The following is an 18880-nucleotide window of genomic DNA, read 5'->3' as shown; positions in this document are numbered from 1 at the left end:
ATTTCTGACCGTCTTTTTCATTCTCTCTCTGACTTATTGCAATTGACAAGAGAGGGCAATCATGTAGAGCTCCAGGTTATTAAGCTGCACTACTCACCCACTTCAGACATCTCGGGCACCGTAGCTACAAAGGGTCCATCTGGAAATTGAGGTGCATTGTCGTTGATGTCTTGGACTTTGATAATGAATTCCGACATCGGTTCCAGGGCCTCCTGCGTGTTGCGGTCCAAGGCTTGTGCATGCAGGACATAATGTCCTTTCCTCTCTCGATCCAGGCTCTTGGTGGCATGAATATCACCCGTCACCTCGTCGATGATAAATATAGACCCGGCTCCCTCTCCGCTCAGAATGTATCGGACGGATCCATCGCCTTTATCTGAGTTGGAGTGAAGCTGCATGGAAAGCAGACAAAGAAAGGGTTTCAGGATGTAGAGGACAAGATGTTCCTAAAACATTTAAATGTTTTTTTTTAAATCAATCACTCTCAATTGAAATGTTGCGACGGAAAATACAGCTTGTAAAAGTCTTCATACCCCTTTCACTTTTTAACGAGACAACCACAAACCTCTATGTATTTTAGTAGGTTTTTAAACACAGACCAACAAAATGTAGAGCGTAATTGTAAAGTGGGGAAAAAAAATCACATGGGTTTCAAATCTTTCATAACAAAATGTAAAAAGTATATCATGCATTTGCATTCAACGGCCCTGACTCGAGACCTTGTAGAATCAGGTTTTGCAGTAATTACAGAAGAACTCTTTATGCCGATGTCTCTACCAGCTTTGCACATGTCAAACCTTGAATTTATCTCCTTTCTTTCAAATCTCAGTCATATTCTATAGAAACTGTTTATTCACACAACTCTTTAAGTTTTATATCTGATTCCCAATGGATTTATGTCTACATATTCAAAGGACCAACAAACAAGAGTTAGGTGTTTCCTTTAGCTTCAATCATTTGAACCAAGCATGATGGAGCATCTAAAACAAGAGGAACTCTGGGTAAAGAAACCCTGATCTACACCATTATATTATAACTCTGGATGTACATTTGGGGTTGTTGTTCAGCTGGAAGGTGAACTGTTACCCCAGACAATAGTTTTTTGCAGTCTGTACAGGTTTTCCATCCATCTTTCTATTGTTAGATAATGGACTGAAAAGAGCTCTAAACATTCAAGAAGTATAAACATTTTAGCAATGGACATTTGAAGGTACTTAGAATACAAAACATTTATCATTTTATTCACCACTTAGAAAAATTGGGAGGGCCATGGGCATTTTCCTCCTCAGGAAAGAAACTAATGAAGAGAAAAAGGCTACGAGTTGCATCTCAATAAGTTGTACTTTATGTAGAGGCTCTGAACTCCATAGAGTAGTAGGCTTTACAGGATTAATTCACTGCATGGTGGTCTCTGGCCCACATTCCTCCCCTTTAAAAATCGGTCAAACATCAAACTCAGGCATCACATTATTCAATATACCTCTCTCAGGCGCTACTATACCCAAACATCCCTGTAGAACTGCATCTTTAGAGATTAAAGGTTTGAAGGAAATCCTTACAAGTGTTTCCTTTTTTCTCTACCCAAAACCCACAGGAATAAAGCAGAAGCTAAACCATTGGTTCAGCCATAATTGATACCAAGAGGATTAAGACTTTTATGCCAAAAGCTCAGCAGGGAAGCAGTTTTACATTTTTCCAGTGAAGATGAATTTCAAAATAAAGGTGGCATGCTAATACTATTAAATATAAGAAGTATTTTATTAACTGAGTGAAATGTTGCAATAAAAAAAATCACTGTCAATCACCTATCAAATAATATATGAGTTAGACGATCTATTGGTAAAATAAACAGCCTACAAATGCTAAATACCTGACAATCATCAGTTCCTGTGTTTTAATGGGACTTAGCAAAAACAATGGGGTAGAAAGCATAAACAAACAAACTTCTTACATTATTATAATCTATGTTATTAGGAACAGTTCAAGATGTGTTTTTTAGCAGTAATAATAAAAGTTGCACTGATTTTATTTTTTTAATTTAACATTTTAGTTAAAAAAATTACATTTCAACTCTGTAATACCATGAAGTCTGTGTATTTCTCTCCTGTAACTGGGCCATCCCTTTAGGGTAGCAAAAAAAATAAACTCACTTAAAAGTTTAAGAGCAACTAAAAGCTCCACATGCACAGAGAAAATCTGAAACTAAATCTAGATCTTGTTGATCTTCAGGTGATGGTGCTAACTATCTAACCACTGTGCAGCCCCGCTGAGCAAGTCATTATTGTAAATTAGGAGCAGTTAGACTAATTCCCTGAAATGCATAATGAAGCTGAACGGCTCTGAAAAAAAAATAATTTTCTGCATCAATCATGATTTTGTACAGTGTTTTTATTATTTTATAAAACCAGAAGACCAACTGTACAAATTAGCTATGTGGTATTTGTTGTTTTTAATTCTTATCCTAATATAGATAAATAAACAATACTGAAATTGAACTAGAGCCAACCTTTACATGTGATTGGTTTTATGACATTACAGGAGCTAAAATGGCTGGAAAACTATAACAAATGGAGACACACAAAGTTTGAATGTCTTTCATTTATCATGTCTCAAATAATTTCATCCTGATAGTTTCTTGATTTTTCAATAGTTGTTTCTGTAATTAGTACAACGTTCAAATTGGGACAATGTTTTAGAGTCCAGGATAGAGCGAAGGACAAGACAGTCTACTTTCACAGTAATCTAAATATAGAGGCTATCTATCATTATGAGGTACTGGTCCAGTGTGACAGTCTTAAAGAGACCACCCTGTTATAATGAAGCCTTGTGCAGGAGCTTTTCTCCGCTCTCATTGTTTCATGTTTAGCATTTCCTTAGGTTGACCTCTATCTGCTATTTTAGCTGTTTGTTTTATGACTACAAATATAACTGCACAACATTAGAAAATTAGACAATGAAGACATTTTTTTGAAATAAATGTGATAACCATCAATTCAAAATTTCCCCATTACTTTCTGTCCCATATTTTCCTTTTCAGCCATGTCGGTAATCTATGTCCGGTTGGGGAATCTACTGCTGTGAAGATCTATTTAACATTCCCTCATTGCAACTGTATTATATTACTCACCAATTACTCCATTTCAAGCAATCCTTTGCAATATTAATATTACACACATACAGAGATGTCGATATAGTTGCAACATATGCTGAGGCTCTCACACAGCAGCTTTACTCTTGCTACAGGTGACCCATTATGCTTCTTTGAAGAAGTACGATTTCAAATGCACATGAAAATGGCTGCAATTATACAACCATGCATCTTTACAAAGCAGAAGTGGAGCCTCCTACACAACCAACAAGATTAATGTAAGTAGTTTCTGAATAGCAAGTCAACAATAAAACATGTCTTTTCCAGCAGCCATTGTACAATGAATACAGCAGTAAAACCAGCTGAACAGACATGGTAATATTTTTTTCGTTGTTGTAATATTTTTTAGGTACTTGTGGGCTTTATTGAACATTGAAAAGACAGAAAATGGGGAAGAGAGAGGAGGAGCAGATGGCCTGAGGCCAGGAATCCAGGAGTTTTCAATTCATTTCGTCCATTTTGAACAAAGAATACAAATGTTCATTATGATAAAACCTTCAGCCGGCTGGCTGATGAGTAAATTTAAAAAACACACATTAAAGTGCATCTAAGCAGATGTTTAAGAACAGTCTAAATTCAATATCTATTTAAATGCAGACAGTGGGTATTTAACATGTCGAAAGGTCTGAGGGCCACTTCTAATCAAAACCTGAACTCCTAAATGAATATCCAATTAGAGAGCTGCTGTTTATTCTGGGCCTGACTCCTGATGAGCCGGCTGTCCTTTTCGTTGTAAATATCCAGCCTGTAATTAGATAAGGAGTCATAGATCCCAATGAATCAGGTATTTAATTAGAGGCTAGATATAACTAATAAGAAACACAACCTACAGAGTGTAAAGGAAAATAAATTGGACATTGTATGCATACAGCAGCAGTGAGGGAGAATCCCATTACCCTATTGCTTTGTTGGTGTACTCCAGCTTATGAATGCTTACTCTCTTTTGATTTATTGTCACTTTTGCAGAAAAATTCATGCTCCACCACTGGCTTGAGTTGGATAATCAATTCCCAACTGTAAATTTATGATTTCAGGCCAAAGAATTAGAGTTATTACTTAACAACAATCCAAATCCATATCTGCTAAAAGCATATATCCACTTCAGTTCAGCAGCTGCACTCCACCTCATAAATGTAATTTTGCCTTTAGACAGACTGCTAATTTAGCTATTGACTTCCTTTGCAAGAGTCAATAAATCATGAACCGCAAAATTCGAACCAATGATGCATTCACAGGCTATCGCCTTCCAAAATCTATTGGTGATAAAAGTGTCAACAGGTTGCATGCTATTACATAAATGTTACAGGCTTAACGTGAGGCAGTGCAGGCATTGTGAGGCATCTCCGTGTGGCTTTGTTTACATTAGAAAAAGCTGGATTAGACTAATATAGATAAATCACGTTTACAGGAGTCCAAACAATTTATATACAAATTCCATCAGGAATACAGTTCAACATAAACCTTAAAGCATTGCTGCAAAGCTAATCTAATTACTCACCAGTGACAGAAGGAGATGTATTTTGGGGAATCTCTGTTTTTATGTGCATTAATCAGAATTATGAAATAGTAAAAAGTTTGGAGAAAAAAACTAGCCGAAGCGCCTTTTTTCAGCATTTCTGTTGACAAATTCTCTCAATCTTTGTTTCACCTTTCACAGCGAGTAAATCCTTGTGTTTCAACAATAACTAAGAGGATTCAGACATGTCCAATTTACGCAGAAAGCATTACATTTTATTAGGAATGGTGTGCTCTTCTAATCTTAAAGCCAAATGAAGCAGCATCCTATTATGAAAGACCAGCGCTGTTTAATCTGTCAGCAGGAAACACGTACTGCCTGCTGGGCTGCAGAATTGGTCATCATACTGAGTGATCCGTGTCTACTGGCTCTTCAAAATTAATTATTGCATCAAAAAAGTGATCAAAATCTGTTAAAATTCTGTTTCTGGTTTTTTATTCTGTTTTGTTTTTGTTTTACTTTTCACAACAATCTGGCTGAAGTGTATTGGAGAAACTTGATCTAAATAAGTTAAGTTTTTTTTCCTGTTACTGAGTAAAATTAAGAGGCTGTAAAAAGTGTCAAGAAAACACAAGCATTTATGTTCCAGTTTAACTTTATATCACCAATTGTTGAAGCATATTCCTGGTATAAAGCTTTACCCCAATTACAGTTAGTTCTGTTAAGCTACAAAGCTGAACTGATGCAAGTTTAACATACATCTGAACTAAATCCAGGACAGCGGGAAAGATGGAGAGTAAATAAAAATCTATGATAATGACGTTGAGAATCAAACATATGCTGGTGAGAGCAGAGGCATCCCAGCTTTTATAATGAACTTGATATATAACCTCTGCCACCTTGTTGTGTTGTCATATCTCTACAAAGACTTTGAGAAATCCATTTCATCTATAGGGCATCAAAACAAGGGATTGTGTTTATCTCCCAGTCTCTATGGGTGACTTTATTAAAGACTAGTGGAATAGGTGACTGGTATGAGGCTGGCAGCTGGCAGGTGGAAATGCATTTCTGTGGAGATAAAAGTAATCAGCAGAGTCTGAGGTTCCAAGGCCACATGACAAAAAAAAAAAAGAACACTTCAAGCTCAAACTAGCAGGCACAAAAGTTTTCATCTCCGCTTCTCTTCCACCCTCACAGTGAAGATTCAGCAAAGTCTTTGCCAACAACTAGACTTACATTGTTTGTATTCACAAGATAATTGGTACTTACAGCCAAACCACTTACTGCCAGTGCCACTTGTCAGGTGCCTAAGTCAATTACAGGAAGGCAACAGATTTGAGGCAAAAAATCAAACCTGACAGAAATCCGTGCGAATAATGTTACTTCTGCAAAACAAAGCAGTAATTCTGCTCATTTCGATAATGAAAGTTAAGCTGGCTCTTAGAATCACAGCTGCACAGCCAATCAGTGGATGTCACAACTAATCACAACTGAGAGGTCAAAATGAAAAAATAGAGCTTAAGAGAGGAAGAATTAGAGAAATCTATCATTGCTGAATTGATTATTGTTGCTTGATATTGTTTCTAAACTAATCTAAGCATATATTACAGTTTTTCTTTTTCAATCTTTTAAATATTTGTTGTCTTCATTAATCACATTATTATTAAAAATAAGAGGTCTATGGGCTATGCAAAAATATTCATTAGATGTTTTGCACAAAATTATTCTTAGATAATCATATTTTATTCTGTCCAGTTCTGTCTTTTTTTAATCTCCTTTCAAAATGACTTGAATCAAGTTTAAATTCCAATAAAATGCTGCTGCTGGCCACGCCCCCAACTCAACATTTATACTCACAAGTGAAAATGTGCAACTATGCAGACGTAGAGTCACCTGCAGAACCAACAAGAAAGCTGCAAGTAGTTTCTGTAAGGTAAGTCAACAACTTTTCCAGCAGCCATTGAACAATGCATACAATGATAAAACCAGCTGACCAAACATGCTGGAGCTCAGTTTGGGTTGCCAGGTGACGGGTAGGGGGGCTGAATCAATATGACATGTTGATGATCCAGGTGTTTTAGTGACTTTCTGGATGAAACCAATAACAAAAGTGTGTGAATGATCAAAAAATCAAAAGTTGTGAGTGCCCTCCACACCCTAAAACAAATCAGATTTACTATATATAATCCATGGCTGGTATTATTGGAAAAGTGCAGAGATGAGAAACAAACATGTCATGCTTCCTGTGTGAGTTCTCGCTCAAAAAGCACCAACACTAAAGCACATTTATTCTTATGCAGCACATTAAGACATAAACATGTAAATTTACTCATACTTTGAAGGACCAGGGTAATCCCCTCAAAGAACTCTAAGAGACAAGAGCCACAGCAGAGCCTGACAGTGCTGATATTTGCCTTTAAATCCTTAATTCAGAAATGTCAACGACTGTCTGATAAAGGGTATCCATATTTTATTGCATCTGAACACCAATGAATCAAATTCTAGTAATTGCTTGCCCTGTTAAATACAGTATTGCATATTAGATGTTCACACCAGGGCAGTTTGGTTGTGTTGAATGTTTTACCAAAATAAAATGTTTGTTATTTTTTTTATTAGTCTTTCCAGTGTCTTCTTTGTATAATCTAAAACATTCCCATATGTGGCAAAAGAAGAATACATCTTTATTAGAGTTCAACCTGACTGTAAAAGTTTAAGTAAAGCGATAACACACCTGATGTAAAGAACCAGCTGCAAATTGCAGATATGAATTCTGCCAACAGAATAATCACTGAGTCATTCAGTCTTTTCATCACTACAGGTTGAAATGGATTCCATTACAAAGAACCTCTGAAGTCCATCAATACCTCTATCTTGCTACCAGTAAATTACAAAAACAGCCCCATTTGTTATGAACATTCTCAGAAAAAAAAAAATAAATAAAATAAAGAGTGCAGCCGGTGCAGGCGGAGTTTACCCACAACCCTATTCAACAATAAAACATAACAGATAAAATTCTCTGTTTATGGACAAAGAGAGCCGGCTGCACATTTTCAGCATTTAATCTTACTTCAGACATAAGCACCATGCCAATTATGCTATTCCTGCCAATTTGTCTGCTGAACAAATATAAGGCTGAGTGGCCACCTGCCTCTGGAGCTATCAGCCAAAAGCTTTAGGAGTGGCAGCAATTCAAAGAGACACAGCAGCCATTTCAGGTGAAGTCAAGGAAATTACTTAGTATGACTGAAAATCTTATTGGAATATGAAGAATAACTGTTTAAAAGAGACTCACTGCACATAATATAGTCTTTAGAATACAGCAGACTGGTGGAAAAATGCTCTATGGAGGGTTATATAAATGTGTTTAGGTGCCATGCATGCTGACTGTCATCTCTTTTACACTCTATTTCTGTTTTGAACCACCCTGGCTTTGTGCTTGCTATTGTACAGACCCTCATAATATACGTGAATTGTTGGACTGCTTTACTGGTGAATGTTCTTTGTAATGACTTGGCTGAATTGAGCGTACAGATACTCATTGTGTGCGTCTGCCTTGGATTGTTTGCTTTGTGTTAATTTATAGAGGCACTTCCTTTACTGTTGGAATATCCATGTCCAGTTACTGGAAAATGTGATGGGGAAAAAAAGAGAGAACTGGAATCTTATGCAGGAAAAAAATGCAGTTGAAAGCAAAATCCGAGACGAAAAAGAAGTTACATTACATTGGCAATGCTTTTCCTAATCAACCCTGTATTGATTTCTAATCGATTTTACAGCAGTTATACCCACAGAGATCCGCGACTTCATGTTTGTTTCATGATCCAATTAGGGTTACAATCCTGAGCAACATTAAAGGTGGATCAAGCCAATATTTCAAACTGTTTTAGAGTTAAACATTAATACGTTCCTCCCACATTACGTCTACTTGGAATAGGTGGGGATTTTGTCTCATGTATGGAGCATTTTAAAGGCTTCCAGTCAAATTTCACCTTAATTTACTACAATAAAGAAGAAACATGCATTTTTTACTTAGAATGACAGTCACAATCTATTAATTATTTATCATTTTAGGCTTTTAAATGCAAGAAAGACTTTCTGAAGTTCCAATGAAGCATCAGGATGGATTGGAAAGGAGAATTAAATAATAGTGAAGTATTTCAGAAACTGATTTTCACTCAACCATCTCTCAGGTTTACAGCAAATAGTCTAAAAAGGCTCTGAGTGGTCAGAGGTCAAGGAGTAGACTAGCTTGAGGTTACAGAAGGGCTACATTAGCTCAATTACCTGTCCATCATAACAAAGGTATGCTTAGTACTATCTATGAATGCACAATACACAGACCACATGTTCACAATACACAGGCTGAAACATGAACAAATCCATTATGTGCACAATTTCTGCTCATGATTTCCACGAGTTATTGATTAAATATGTCAGATTTTCAAAAGAGATGCCCCAATTACTGATTAAAGTTTTCATTGTTAAAAACTAGACATCACTACCAAGAGAATTAGGCAATAGGATAACATGTAAGTACATTATCTGTGCACAACTACATAATTTCAACTTTGGTCCAAAAAATTTGCTGCAAGACTTTATTCAAAATAAATAAACATTCCTATTACCCACCTACTCTACAGGTTTGTTTATTGCAATTTTGTAAATCTTTAGACACAGAATCTGAACGTCTCTTTAAAAGTGTTGTGTCTAGAATTGAAAAGTTAAAAGTGGAAATCTTGCTCTGAAGCATGTATTCCAGCAGCATACGCTGGGACAAGTAGCAGAAGAGAGGGAGAAATAAAAAGATGACTGAATACCCAACCCGATGTGATGATCCATTTCTTGGCTTCTCGTTTTAAAGGGGAGGATTTGTTGTTGATTAAATCCAGGCTCCCATACTTAACTCAAGGGGACTTAATCTATTTCTTTCTTATGTGGGTGTGCTTGATTGACTGATTATCACCACCTTTTGGCCATACTCCCTTCCAATCAACTCCTGTGAGCTTCCCCTTCTCTTTGATTGATTTGCAACAGTCACAGCGAGCCCTGATGACGGAGCGCCTGCCTAATGACCATACATCAAGAGGTAGTGATGAGGGGTGTGCTGAAGACACGCCGTTAATGCACGTCGCGCCGATCCGCCCTAACAGTTGTCCTCTATTTTGACATCTGAGAGAAAAAATGGAAACGAGTTGCTGCTTTCCCTAACAAGGGAGGATTGTTATATTTATTTATGCTAATAAGATGCTCTGAGTCCTGGGAGCAACTTGGTAACTGCTGCTGAAGTTTAGCATACTGTAAAAATCAAACTGTCAGATTTGCATCAGAGGTTGTTATGTCATGCGAAGTCAGTGAGGCAAAGAGAAATTGTCTTAACTGCCAAACTGGAGCTTGTTTTTCTGTTACACATTAAAAAAAACAGAGGAAATCACTTTTGAAGTTGTACATTATAGTTTGTAATGTGTAACACTCAGTAGAGTGTTACACTAAATCAAAGATACAGCCTTAATTAATATTATTTGGTTTTGAATCAAGCTGTCCGAAATCAAACAACAATAAAAGTTTAACATAATAATTATTTTTGTCTTTACAAAATACTAGGATTTAATTTTGTCTTGAAACAAGACAAAATTAACCTACAATGAACTTTTTTGCTTGTTTTAAATCATTGATATTGATGAAGAAGTATTGCCAGATTATTTTGCATATAATATGGGGAAAAGTTCTTGACATGAGTTTAAAAATCTGCCGTGGAATAAACACCTTTTCACCAATATTAACAATTTAAAACAAACTCCTATTTCTTGATGAAAAAGATAATTTTAAGCCAGTTTTGTCTTTTCCCAAGTGCACTAAGATATTTACACTGGAAATTAAACCAATATTACTTGTGTTTTTGCAGTGCTGTGTTGCACTAATATCCTTTTTGTATTTCGAATTCCCTCTTTCTGTGTCTGTGTCTAAGCAAAGGCCAGAAAAATTGAAATGAACAGTCCAACACCATGGCTAAGATCTCTGGAAACTGGAGGGCTTGGCAAAATTCATAATATTTAATGCTTCAGAAAAATCACAGACTGAGATCAAGGATCAAAATTCAAGGAAAAATAGGCAGAGAAAAATAAAAGCATGCTTAAAAGTGCAGAAGCAGTGACCTCAAGCAATGAGAAATATCGACTCAAAAGAGAATACAGGCACCAAAAGAATGACAGTTATGAGTCATCATTCTTCTGAAACCTTTAGCTGAAGTATTTTAGGCTACATTAACACTTAGGAAGCCCACACTTTTAGTTTGCATAGCAATGCTTGGTACCAGAGAAGACAAAAAGGTTGTTTGAAGACTTTTAGAAAAGACGTACACCGACATGACACTGGCTAATGGCTGGCAACTCAGGCACTGATGTTGAAGTTAGCATTTGATTTTCATACTTACAATTAAAAATAAAACTGAGCACAATGCATACAAATTCTTTCAACTCCATTCATGATGACTTAAACCAATATTTTATTGCTGTAAATATAAAGAAGAACAATCCTGTTTTCTGTTTTAGCCTGTAGTCATAGCAAAAAAGTGTGCATGGAATAAGCAACTTCTATTTCGCCAAAAGGATTTCCAGAGACTCTTTAGGAATTATGACCGTATTTAAAAATTTGAGTAAAGATGAAAGAAATATTTTGTACTGAACAGGAAACTATAAAATGAATATTAACTGGAAATATTGTATTTGGAAAACAAGGGTTCCCTATACATGCTTTTGTATAGTCAACATTCAATCATAACTTTCCATATTCAAAATTATACCATAAAAATAAATGCAGATTAAATCTGGGAAGTGAAAGAAATATGGGTGAGTAGACAAACAAATTCACGGACGAATGGAAAATTCAGACAATGTAACTGGAATACAGACTAGAAATGTTTATTTTTCATACCCATGCAGACTAAGGAAAGAACTTAAATCTTGTCATTGTTCAGTTTTCTGTTGCAATTCAGCACATGAATAAAACGTGCAGATCAAAGCATATTGAGTTTTTTTTTTGGCATGAACAGTTTTTCTTGTGGTAATTTTCATATTATGTTATTTTATCAGGGCAGGCTAATAATTCTGACCTTATATGTACACAGAGGACCTCCACCTGTTCGTGGTTCAGTATTCACAGATTAGCATATACACACATTTCTCTGTGGAATGGAAATAAAAACTATTCAAAGAAACAAAGAAAATGCATCTTGGGAAGCTAAAATACCGAGGCAAAATGCTACTTGATGTTTGTGAAGCAGTCCATCCAGAAGTGCCATTTATTTTCACTGGAGGAGAAATAAAGAAAGCTATAGATATTAGTTTGGTCTGTAAAACCATCAGAATAAGAAGTGATGAGCATTCACTAGGGGGTCTCAAGGGTTTACAGATTATGGTTCACTGTAATCAGATTATCTTTGCTTGATATGAAAATCTGTTTGATGACCTAAAGCACAAGACTGTGATAAAAAAAAGCAAAAACAGGACAAATATGTAAGGCAGCAAATACTTGTTGCAGCAGCGTGTTGTTAATTTTAACTTTCCCTTTGCAACTTTTAATTTCCACTCTCAAGTCTTAAAGTCATTGAAGGTTTCTGTGTATGTTTTATAGGTTTTCATTCCATCCATGTTGTTAATAATTGTGGTTCTGTTGGGTTCTGCAGGGGAGTGGTTTTCTTCTCCTTCACAGGGTGGCAGGTTGATGGGATCCAGCTGCTATTCATCAACACCAATCTGCAAGGTCCTTAAAGAGGAGCGGCTTCCCTGAATCAGATGCCAGATGGTTCCGCTTCTATTGTGTGAATCCACGCTGAACTCGCTCAGAACCAGACTCACCTGAGGAATCTGATTGTAGCTGCTCCGTTGGGCCTTGCGCCTGGGTGCGTCACACCCACCACTCAGCTGCTGCCTGTCTGCCCTGAATTACCTGCTGGAACTCTCCTATCTGGAAACCACCACACCCACAGTTGGAACCCCCTGTATCCTCCTCAGCTGACCTCAACCCGCAGACTGTAAGTCACCATCAGGTTCCCCCCAACATTCCCTTCATTTCTTCCCTCTTAACCGCTCGCCCCCTTTGCAGTTCCTCCGTTGATCCGGTCCCCCTCCCTGCTGTCGCAGATCGACGCCCCGCCACTCTCTCCTGCACTTTCTACTGTTGAATAAATCCGTTAAAACTGTTTGGGTGTCCGTAGTTGTTGCTTGCCTTAGAGTCCTAGAAACATCGCATTATGACAGGTTCAGGCTGTGAATTGTTCCTTGTTATTACATGTCACATTTCCAAACAGTCCAATTTGCAGGGACTTGTTGCATGCATTGCGAGTTCTTATAGAAAAGCACTTTGAGAAGCACATGACTTTTCCTTCCTATTGTTGAGATCTTACTACATACACACACACACACACCCACACACACACAACACTGTTGCCTGATTCTGTCACAGAGCAACCCATTTTCAGATGCGTGAATAAAACATTTAGGCACCTTTCTTCAAAACTGCGGGTTTGTTATGCAAATGAACACATAAGACAAGGAGCATTACTGCATGTCCGAACGGAAGCACCCATTCTGTCATATATCATATAGCTTACTGTCTTGTTCAGTAGCAGAAAGATATCCCGTGATATCTCAATGTTTTCTGCCCAACAGTCAAGTTCCTCTTCTCCAAACATTCAACCTCATCCTGCTGCTAGTTCACAGCAGACGCTATGCTGCAGCACACTGTCTTCCAGGGTATGGGTATTTGCATCATCCAAAATTACCATCCAATCTGTTCTCTGACTACTTGAAAGCGGCACGCTGAGCTGATTGACACAGAGACATTCATACCCCCCCCATTGGGAGAATGGGTTGTCTGCTGTCTGGTATCTGGACAAGTCCTGTCCTTTATTGAGCATTTGCGTCTCACTCATGCACGAAGCTGTCATTTCCCCAATGCGTCAGCCCACCAGAAAGGTGTCACAAGGGATTAGGAGAAGCCTAAAGGGGATTAAAGTGTTCTTGACAGACTGGCCGCTTTTCTTGACCCAAAACTTTATTTGTGTTTTTGTTTGTGGAAAAGTATTGGCAGAAAAGTCCTTTTCTTGCAAGTAAATAGGACGTGACACAAAGGCCAGCTTTTATCCACTCTTCAAAACAGGAAAGAGAAGAGAGCATCACACACAAGGACAGCAAATGTGATAGACTGGAATGGTGACAAGAAAATAGATATTTGCTTAAATGTGACTGTATCTACTGCAAGGATGATGAAATCAACTGGAACTGCCACAAAAAGGATCATAAAGGACCAATGACCAGATCTAATAAGGAGGATCTTAAGGGAGGGTAAAGAAAAACTGTTAATACCTTCTACTGACTGTAACAAAAAGCCAAATCATGTGGTTACCAATTCTCTTAAACTGCTCTCATTTATTATCGACATGCTGGGTTGTACCTAAAAATATTGCAAGTAGAAAATTCTTCTCTTGACACAGATCAGTTCCCTCTGAACTTGAAAAATGCAAAAATCCAACCTAATGCTTCACTAGTAAGTAATTATCATATCTTACATAACATTTTTGCCAAAGATTATTGGAAAGGCAAATGATCTTTGGCAAAAGATTATTGCCAAACAGAACTGAGGCTCCATTGGTAAAAGAAGAGAAGTCATGATCTGGTATGACTAGATCTAGGTTCAGATCTTCTCCAGAAGACTGTAAACAATCTGGGTGAACAATTACATGTGGGGTTCCTCATGGTTCCATTCTCGTATCAATTGTATTCAATGTCTATGTCCTTGCTCTTGTTCTGATTATGAGGTTTAACAGTATCTTTTGGTAAATGGGTGCTGAAGATGCAAAAGTTTAGATTTCTGTGTCATCACATATCATGGCCTCTCATCCCACTGACTGAGTCAAAACATTAAAATCAATATTTTCAACATCCGCTGTAAGTCAAATACTAAACCTTTAATTTTTTTAAAAAATAAGATAGAAGTGAACACAACAGAACTTAAAAACAAGTTGGTTTTTATTAAGTAAATTCTGTCACTGTAATGATGTGATTATTCATCAGGCAGCTCTATTTAATATACTACATTTAAACAAAAAGTGTGCCAATAAAGCTCGGGTATTTGATAACACTGGCATTTCCCCCACTCGATAACTGTACTTAAAATAAAGTTTGGGTTTTTCTAAATGTTTCAGAGTGAGATTATGTTGCAAAAGAAGATTATTCCACATCTTTTGACTTTTCACACAACTTTACATATAATTATTGATGGCGTTGTGCCTCCTATTTCCAATTTCCATTTCATACATTATAATGTGATTGTTTTCCCTTTGTGCCTCAGCACCTCTTTAATTTGTGATCCACATTTTACCTCTTATCACCAAGTTTCTCCTATACTTTCCAACTTTTGATGAGCCAATTATCGTCAAAGGGGCTGTTTGCGATTTTCCTGCAGTCGAGCCGTTCATTTTCCTCTCGCTAATGTCCAGAGTTTTTAATCAAGCAAAGAGACGACAAAGAAAAAAAAATACAGTGTGGCCCATGCAGAGTGTATTAATCCTCCTCATCCTCCCTCTCTGCTATTTTCATCTAATTAAGGGTCATTCTGTCTCCTGGACACATTAGGACACTGCACACCCATCTCAACCCACATAATTAAATGTTTCTTTGTGCTTGCCATCTGGAGACCTCATCTCTTTAAACATGCATGTCAAATTGATTTCCTAATAATGTTTATATTTCTTTTCACCGCTTTGTTATCATCCAGGCTTAGCTGTTTATGTTTATTTTGCTTTCATCAGCAGCACCCATCGCACGCACGCAGCCATACACACCAAACACAATTGGAACAACAGAACCCTTGCGGTAGTTTGCAGCACCAGCACAAAACAACCAGCAAAGCTGACATAATGAAGTTCAAAGCAGCCCAACAATTTAATGTATAAATAATTGCATATTTATGCAGTCAGGGCATCGCTAAGCTGGCACTTTGAATATGCTGCGAACATCCTCGTTGTTGCTTTCACTGAGGACACAACGCCTGCTCAGTTGTTTCTTGACGTGGAAGATTTCATGGTTCATTTTTGCATCAAAGACTGGCAGATTATCCATGTTCCAACAGTAAACAACATTTCTCTGTCAGCCCAACGAGGCGATATGCTATTAAATCCCCAGGTTGATTCAATAAGCACACATCTGAAGCGCAAAGTGATGTTTGCTGTTCTTTTCCAGGACCCATGTCCAAGCGTATCATCGTCTCCTTCTCCCCTTCTCTCTCTCTCTCTTTTTTGCTACCAAATGATAGTTAAAATACAGACATATGTGTAGCCAGAGAAGCGTTGAGCACTTCTCATTCTTTTTTCTGTGAGTGCAGTTGAGGATTAGTCTGTGCCTGAGTGCCTAGAATAATGATCACTGCAGCAGAGAACCACATTTTCACATTCCAGGAGATAAGGGGTAGGCAATCTGCAAGCAGAGGATTTACCCGGCTCCCTGTGGCTTATTGTGAAGCTAACAGAAAAGTCACCACCAACAGCCAATAACTGGTCTTCAATGTACCATGCACCAGCAGGAAGCCGTCTCAGTACTCATATTTTTGGACCTAAAGGAGAATAAGTCACTCTGAAAATGGCTCTGAAGGTCTAAGCAGTGCCTTGCAAAAGTAGTTTTATCCCTTGACCTTTTTTTCCACAACACAGGTAAAAACATAATTCATGGCTTCCAAAATGTTTCACAAATAAAAACCTAAAAAAGGTGTGGCACACTTTCTTCTACTCTGACGCCCATAAACAAAATCGAGAAATCACCTAGTTTGTAGAGATTTGCACAATATATTACATGCAAGAGTGAAGTTGCAAGGTGGAAGGATAGCAGTGGATGTCTGCCCTTCACAGGAACTGTGTTTCCATTACAAACGTGCAAAATGTTGGTGATATTCCGCTAATGTCAAAAATACACAATTTCACAATTGTGGTGTTTCTGTTGAAATTAGAATCACAACTTAAATCGCACATGACAAGGTTTGCTCTAGCAACAAGTTAACAATCAGCTTGCTGTGCCGTCATCCTCCTACCACTTTATGTCGTCTTCTTTATTTTTTCTGTCAGTAGAAAAAATAAAGAAGGTTGTTGATCACGTGACTCAAAATGTGACGCAAGAAAAGTGTTTCCTCTGCAGTTTTGTGAAATACACAAATTTTGATTCAACTGAAAAACCAATGCAAATACTTGATAATTAAATTTTCAAAATTGCAGTGATTCCATTAAGAATCACATTTAAAGCAACTGGAAATGCAGCTACTGATGGTTGACAAGATGTGTTTGCTGCACAAATTATAAATGCAGGCTGGAGGAAAATGTTGATTTGTTGTGATTAATAACAGTACCTTAATATTTACTAATCATTTAGCCCCAGGATGATATCAAAGTTGCTCCAGACACTGACTGACCTCCTCACGGTCAAGTAGACGTTGTCCATGTCTGGCCTGAATCTTCTACACTTTACCTTCCAGATTGTGAAGGAGGATTTCATATCAACACTTTGAGCTCCTCAAGCAGGCCAGGGAGGTATGACAAAGTTTTGCTAGGCCAGGTACTAGTGTTAGCTTAGCTCATCTGTTTGCCAGACTTTGATATATTTTCTACTTGACTGTCAATGCTCTAGTCCTTAAGAGTATAAGGAGGAGAAAAACAGCAAAGTTGGCCACGTCATAGTGGGAGCCAACAGCTAACACACCTTCCACATCCTGTTAAGTCTAGAAGTCTCCACTGAATGTTTCTTTAAATACCAAAGCAGTGTGTAGGTTCATCACAGTCACAATCACAATTATGCTTCAGTTTGTTGGTCAGTCACATAAATTCATATACAGTATATTGAAGTTTGTGGTTTTGACAACAGAAAGCATTGTGTGAGAAGCAGCTTTAGTTTCATGGTCTAATCTAAGTTTCTTTCCCTCAACAGAGCAAATGATTCAGTTACCTGAAAACTAGCTTGATAAGGAAAGCTATTTCCAGAATTAATGCATTTTAAATTGCTAGATTTGCAAAGTGACAGAGACACCAGAACTCAGAATTAAACATTTTATGAACATTTTCAGAAAAAAACCATTAAACTACAAGAAATATCTTTAAAATTTTTTAAAAAAAGCTCATACCTAACACCCAAATCACGAGACAACAAAAGCTTGAATAATGCTGACATGATAATCTAACAGAACAGCTTGTTCTGTTTGTAACCCATTTCTCAATAAACAAGAGGAGCGAGAAAAATGCCAAATAAGCTGTTCCCAATGCAGGCTTCATGGGATGGAAATAATTCATTTTTACACTCTGAATCTGTTCAGTGAAACTCCTACCTTTCCCACATACTGCGCATCCGGTCCTATGTGTTCTTCTAAAACAAAGAATTGGTTCCAGATCCAGCCACGCTTGGGTCTGTGGTGCACCTCTGTCTCCCCGCTGGCCAGTTTGGTCTGGTTCTTGGAGGGCACTTTGGTAGGGACGTGATGGCCCGCCCCAGAGCACCTCTGGATGAAGCAGAGGCAAACCAAGAAGGGACAGAGGCAAGAGGTGGTGGGTACCCTCATGGTGGCGCGGCGCTGTGTAACTGTATTCCTTTACTCCAAGGCGGCGAGGTCCTCCCACCACTGCCGCAGCAGCCGCCTCCAACAGCCACCGCTGCAGTGGTCCAGAGAAAACGACAGTTTAAATCCAAACTACAGAAACTATCTTCCAAGGGGATCCTCTAAGGTTCATGGTCCAAAGCCAAGGTACATTTACATTATGGAATTTCCCAGACTCGGATCAACTTTTCAAAGGAACGCCAACTTCTGGGTCGTTCTCCCTAAGAGAAGGGGTTATTCCAGGAGGCCATTCTGGATGTCCTGAAAGAGAAAACAGAGGAAACACAGATTAATTTGATGGATATTAGAGTCTAAATGTCCGCTAATTCCTCCAATTAAACTGCAGCTCATAAATCCTTCTAGATGAGGACACACACGTCAAGCTGTCTGACTATGAGAACACACAAAAGGGAACAAGAAATCCTGCTGCATTATCTCCACTGTTTCTCTCATTACACACATGAAGGAAATATCTTCTGAGTTAAAGAGTAGCACTGTTAGTAAGAAGGTTGCCTCGGCCTTTACTGTCAGAGGTCTGCTTGGTCACTGATATCGCCTGATGAGATCGGCATCATGAATCACAACTATGAAGCATTGGGAATGTGCCTCAAAGCCTGACTTGACTTTATTAAAAGTAACTCCGTGTGTTT

At 37.9% G+C, this 18880-nt stretch overlaps 1 protein-coding gene across 5 annotated transcripts in view; it reads right to left on the bottom strand.

Annotated features, from left to right (window-relative positions):
• LOC122824250 (cadherin-18) overlaps nucleotides 1-18880 on the bottom strand; it is a 199553-nt gene that overhangs the window by 68700 nt on the left and 111973 nt on the right. For 3 of the 5 annotated variants that reach the window (XM_044104625.1, XM_044104626.1, XM_044104624.1), the window contains 2 exons: nucleotides 17964-18491; nucleotides 98-392 (listed from right to left, as the gene is read on the bottom strand). In XM_044104625.1, the coding sequence (XP_043960560.1) occupies nucleotides 98-392; nucleotides 17964-18194 (526 nt within the window). In that variant the 5' untranslated portion in view covers nucleotides 18195-18491. Of the gene's footprint in view, nucleotides 1-97; nucleotides 393-5873; nucleotides 5971-17963; nucleotides 18492-18880 lie in introns of those variants that run through there. The other 2 variants (XM_044104627.1, XM_044104628.1) reach the window with 2 other exon arrangements.

This window comes from Gambusia affinis, linkage group LG21, assembly GCF_019740435.1.
Source record: "Gambusia affinis linkage group LG21, SWU_Gaff_1.0, whole genome shotgun sequence".
Lineage (NCBI taxonomy): Eukaryota > Metazoa > Chordata > Actinopteri > Cyprinodontiformes > Poeciliidae > Gambusia > Gambusia affinis.
This window is presented reverse-complemented; position numbering and strand designations above follow the sequence as displayed.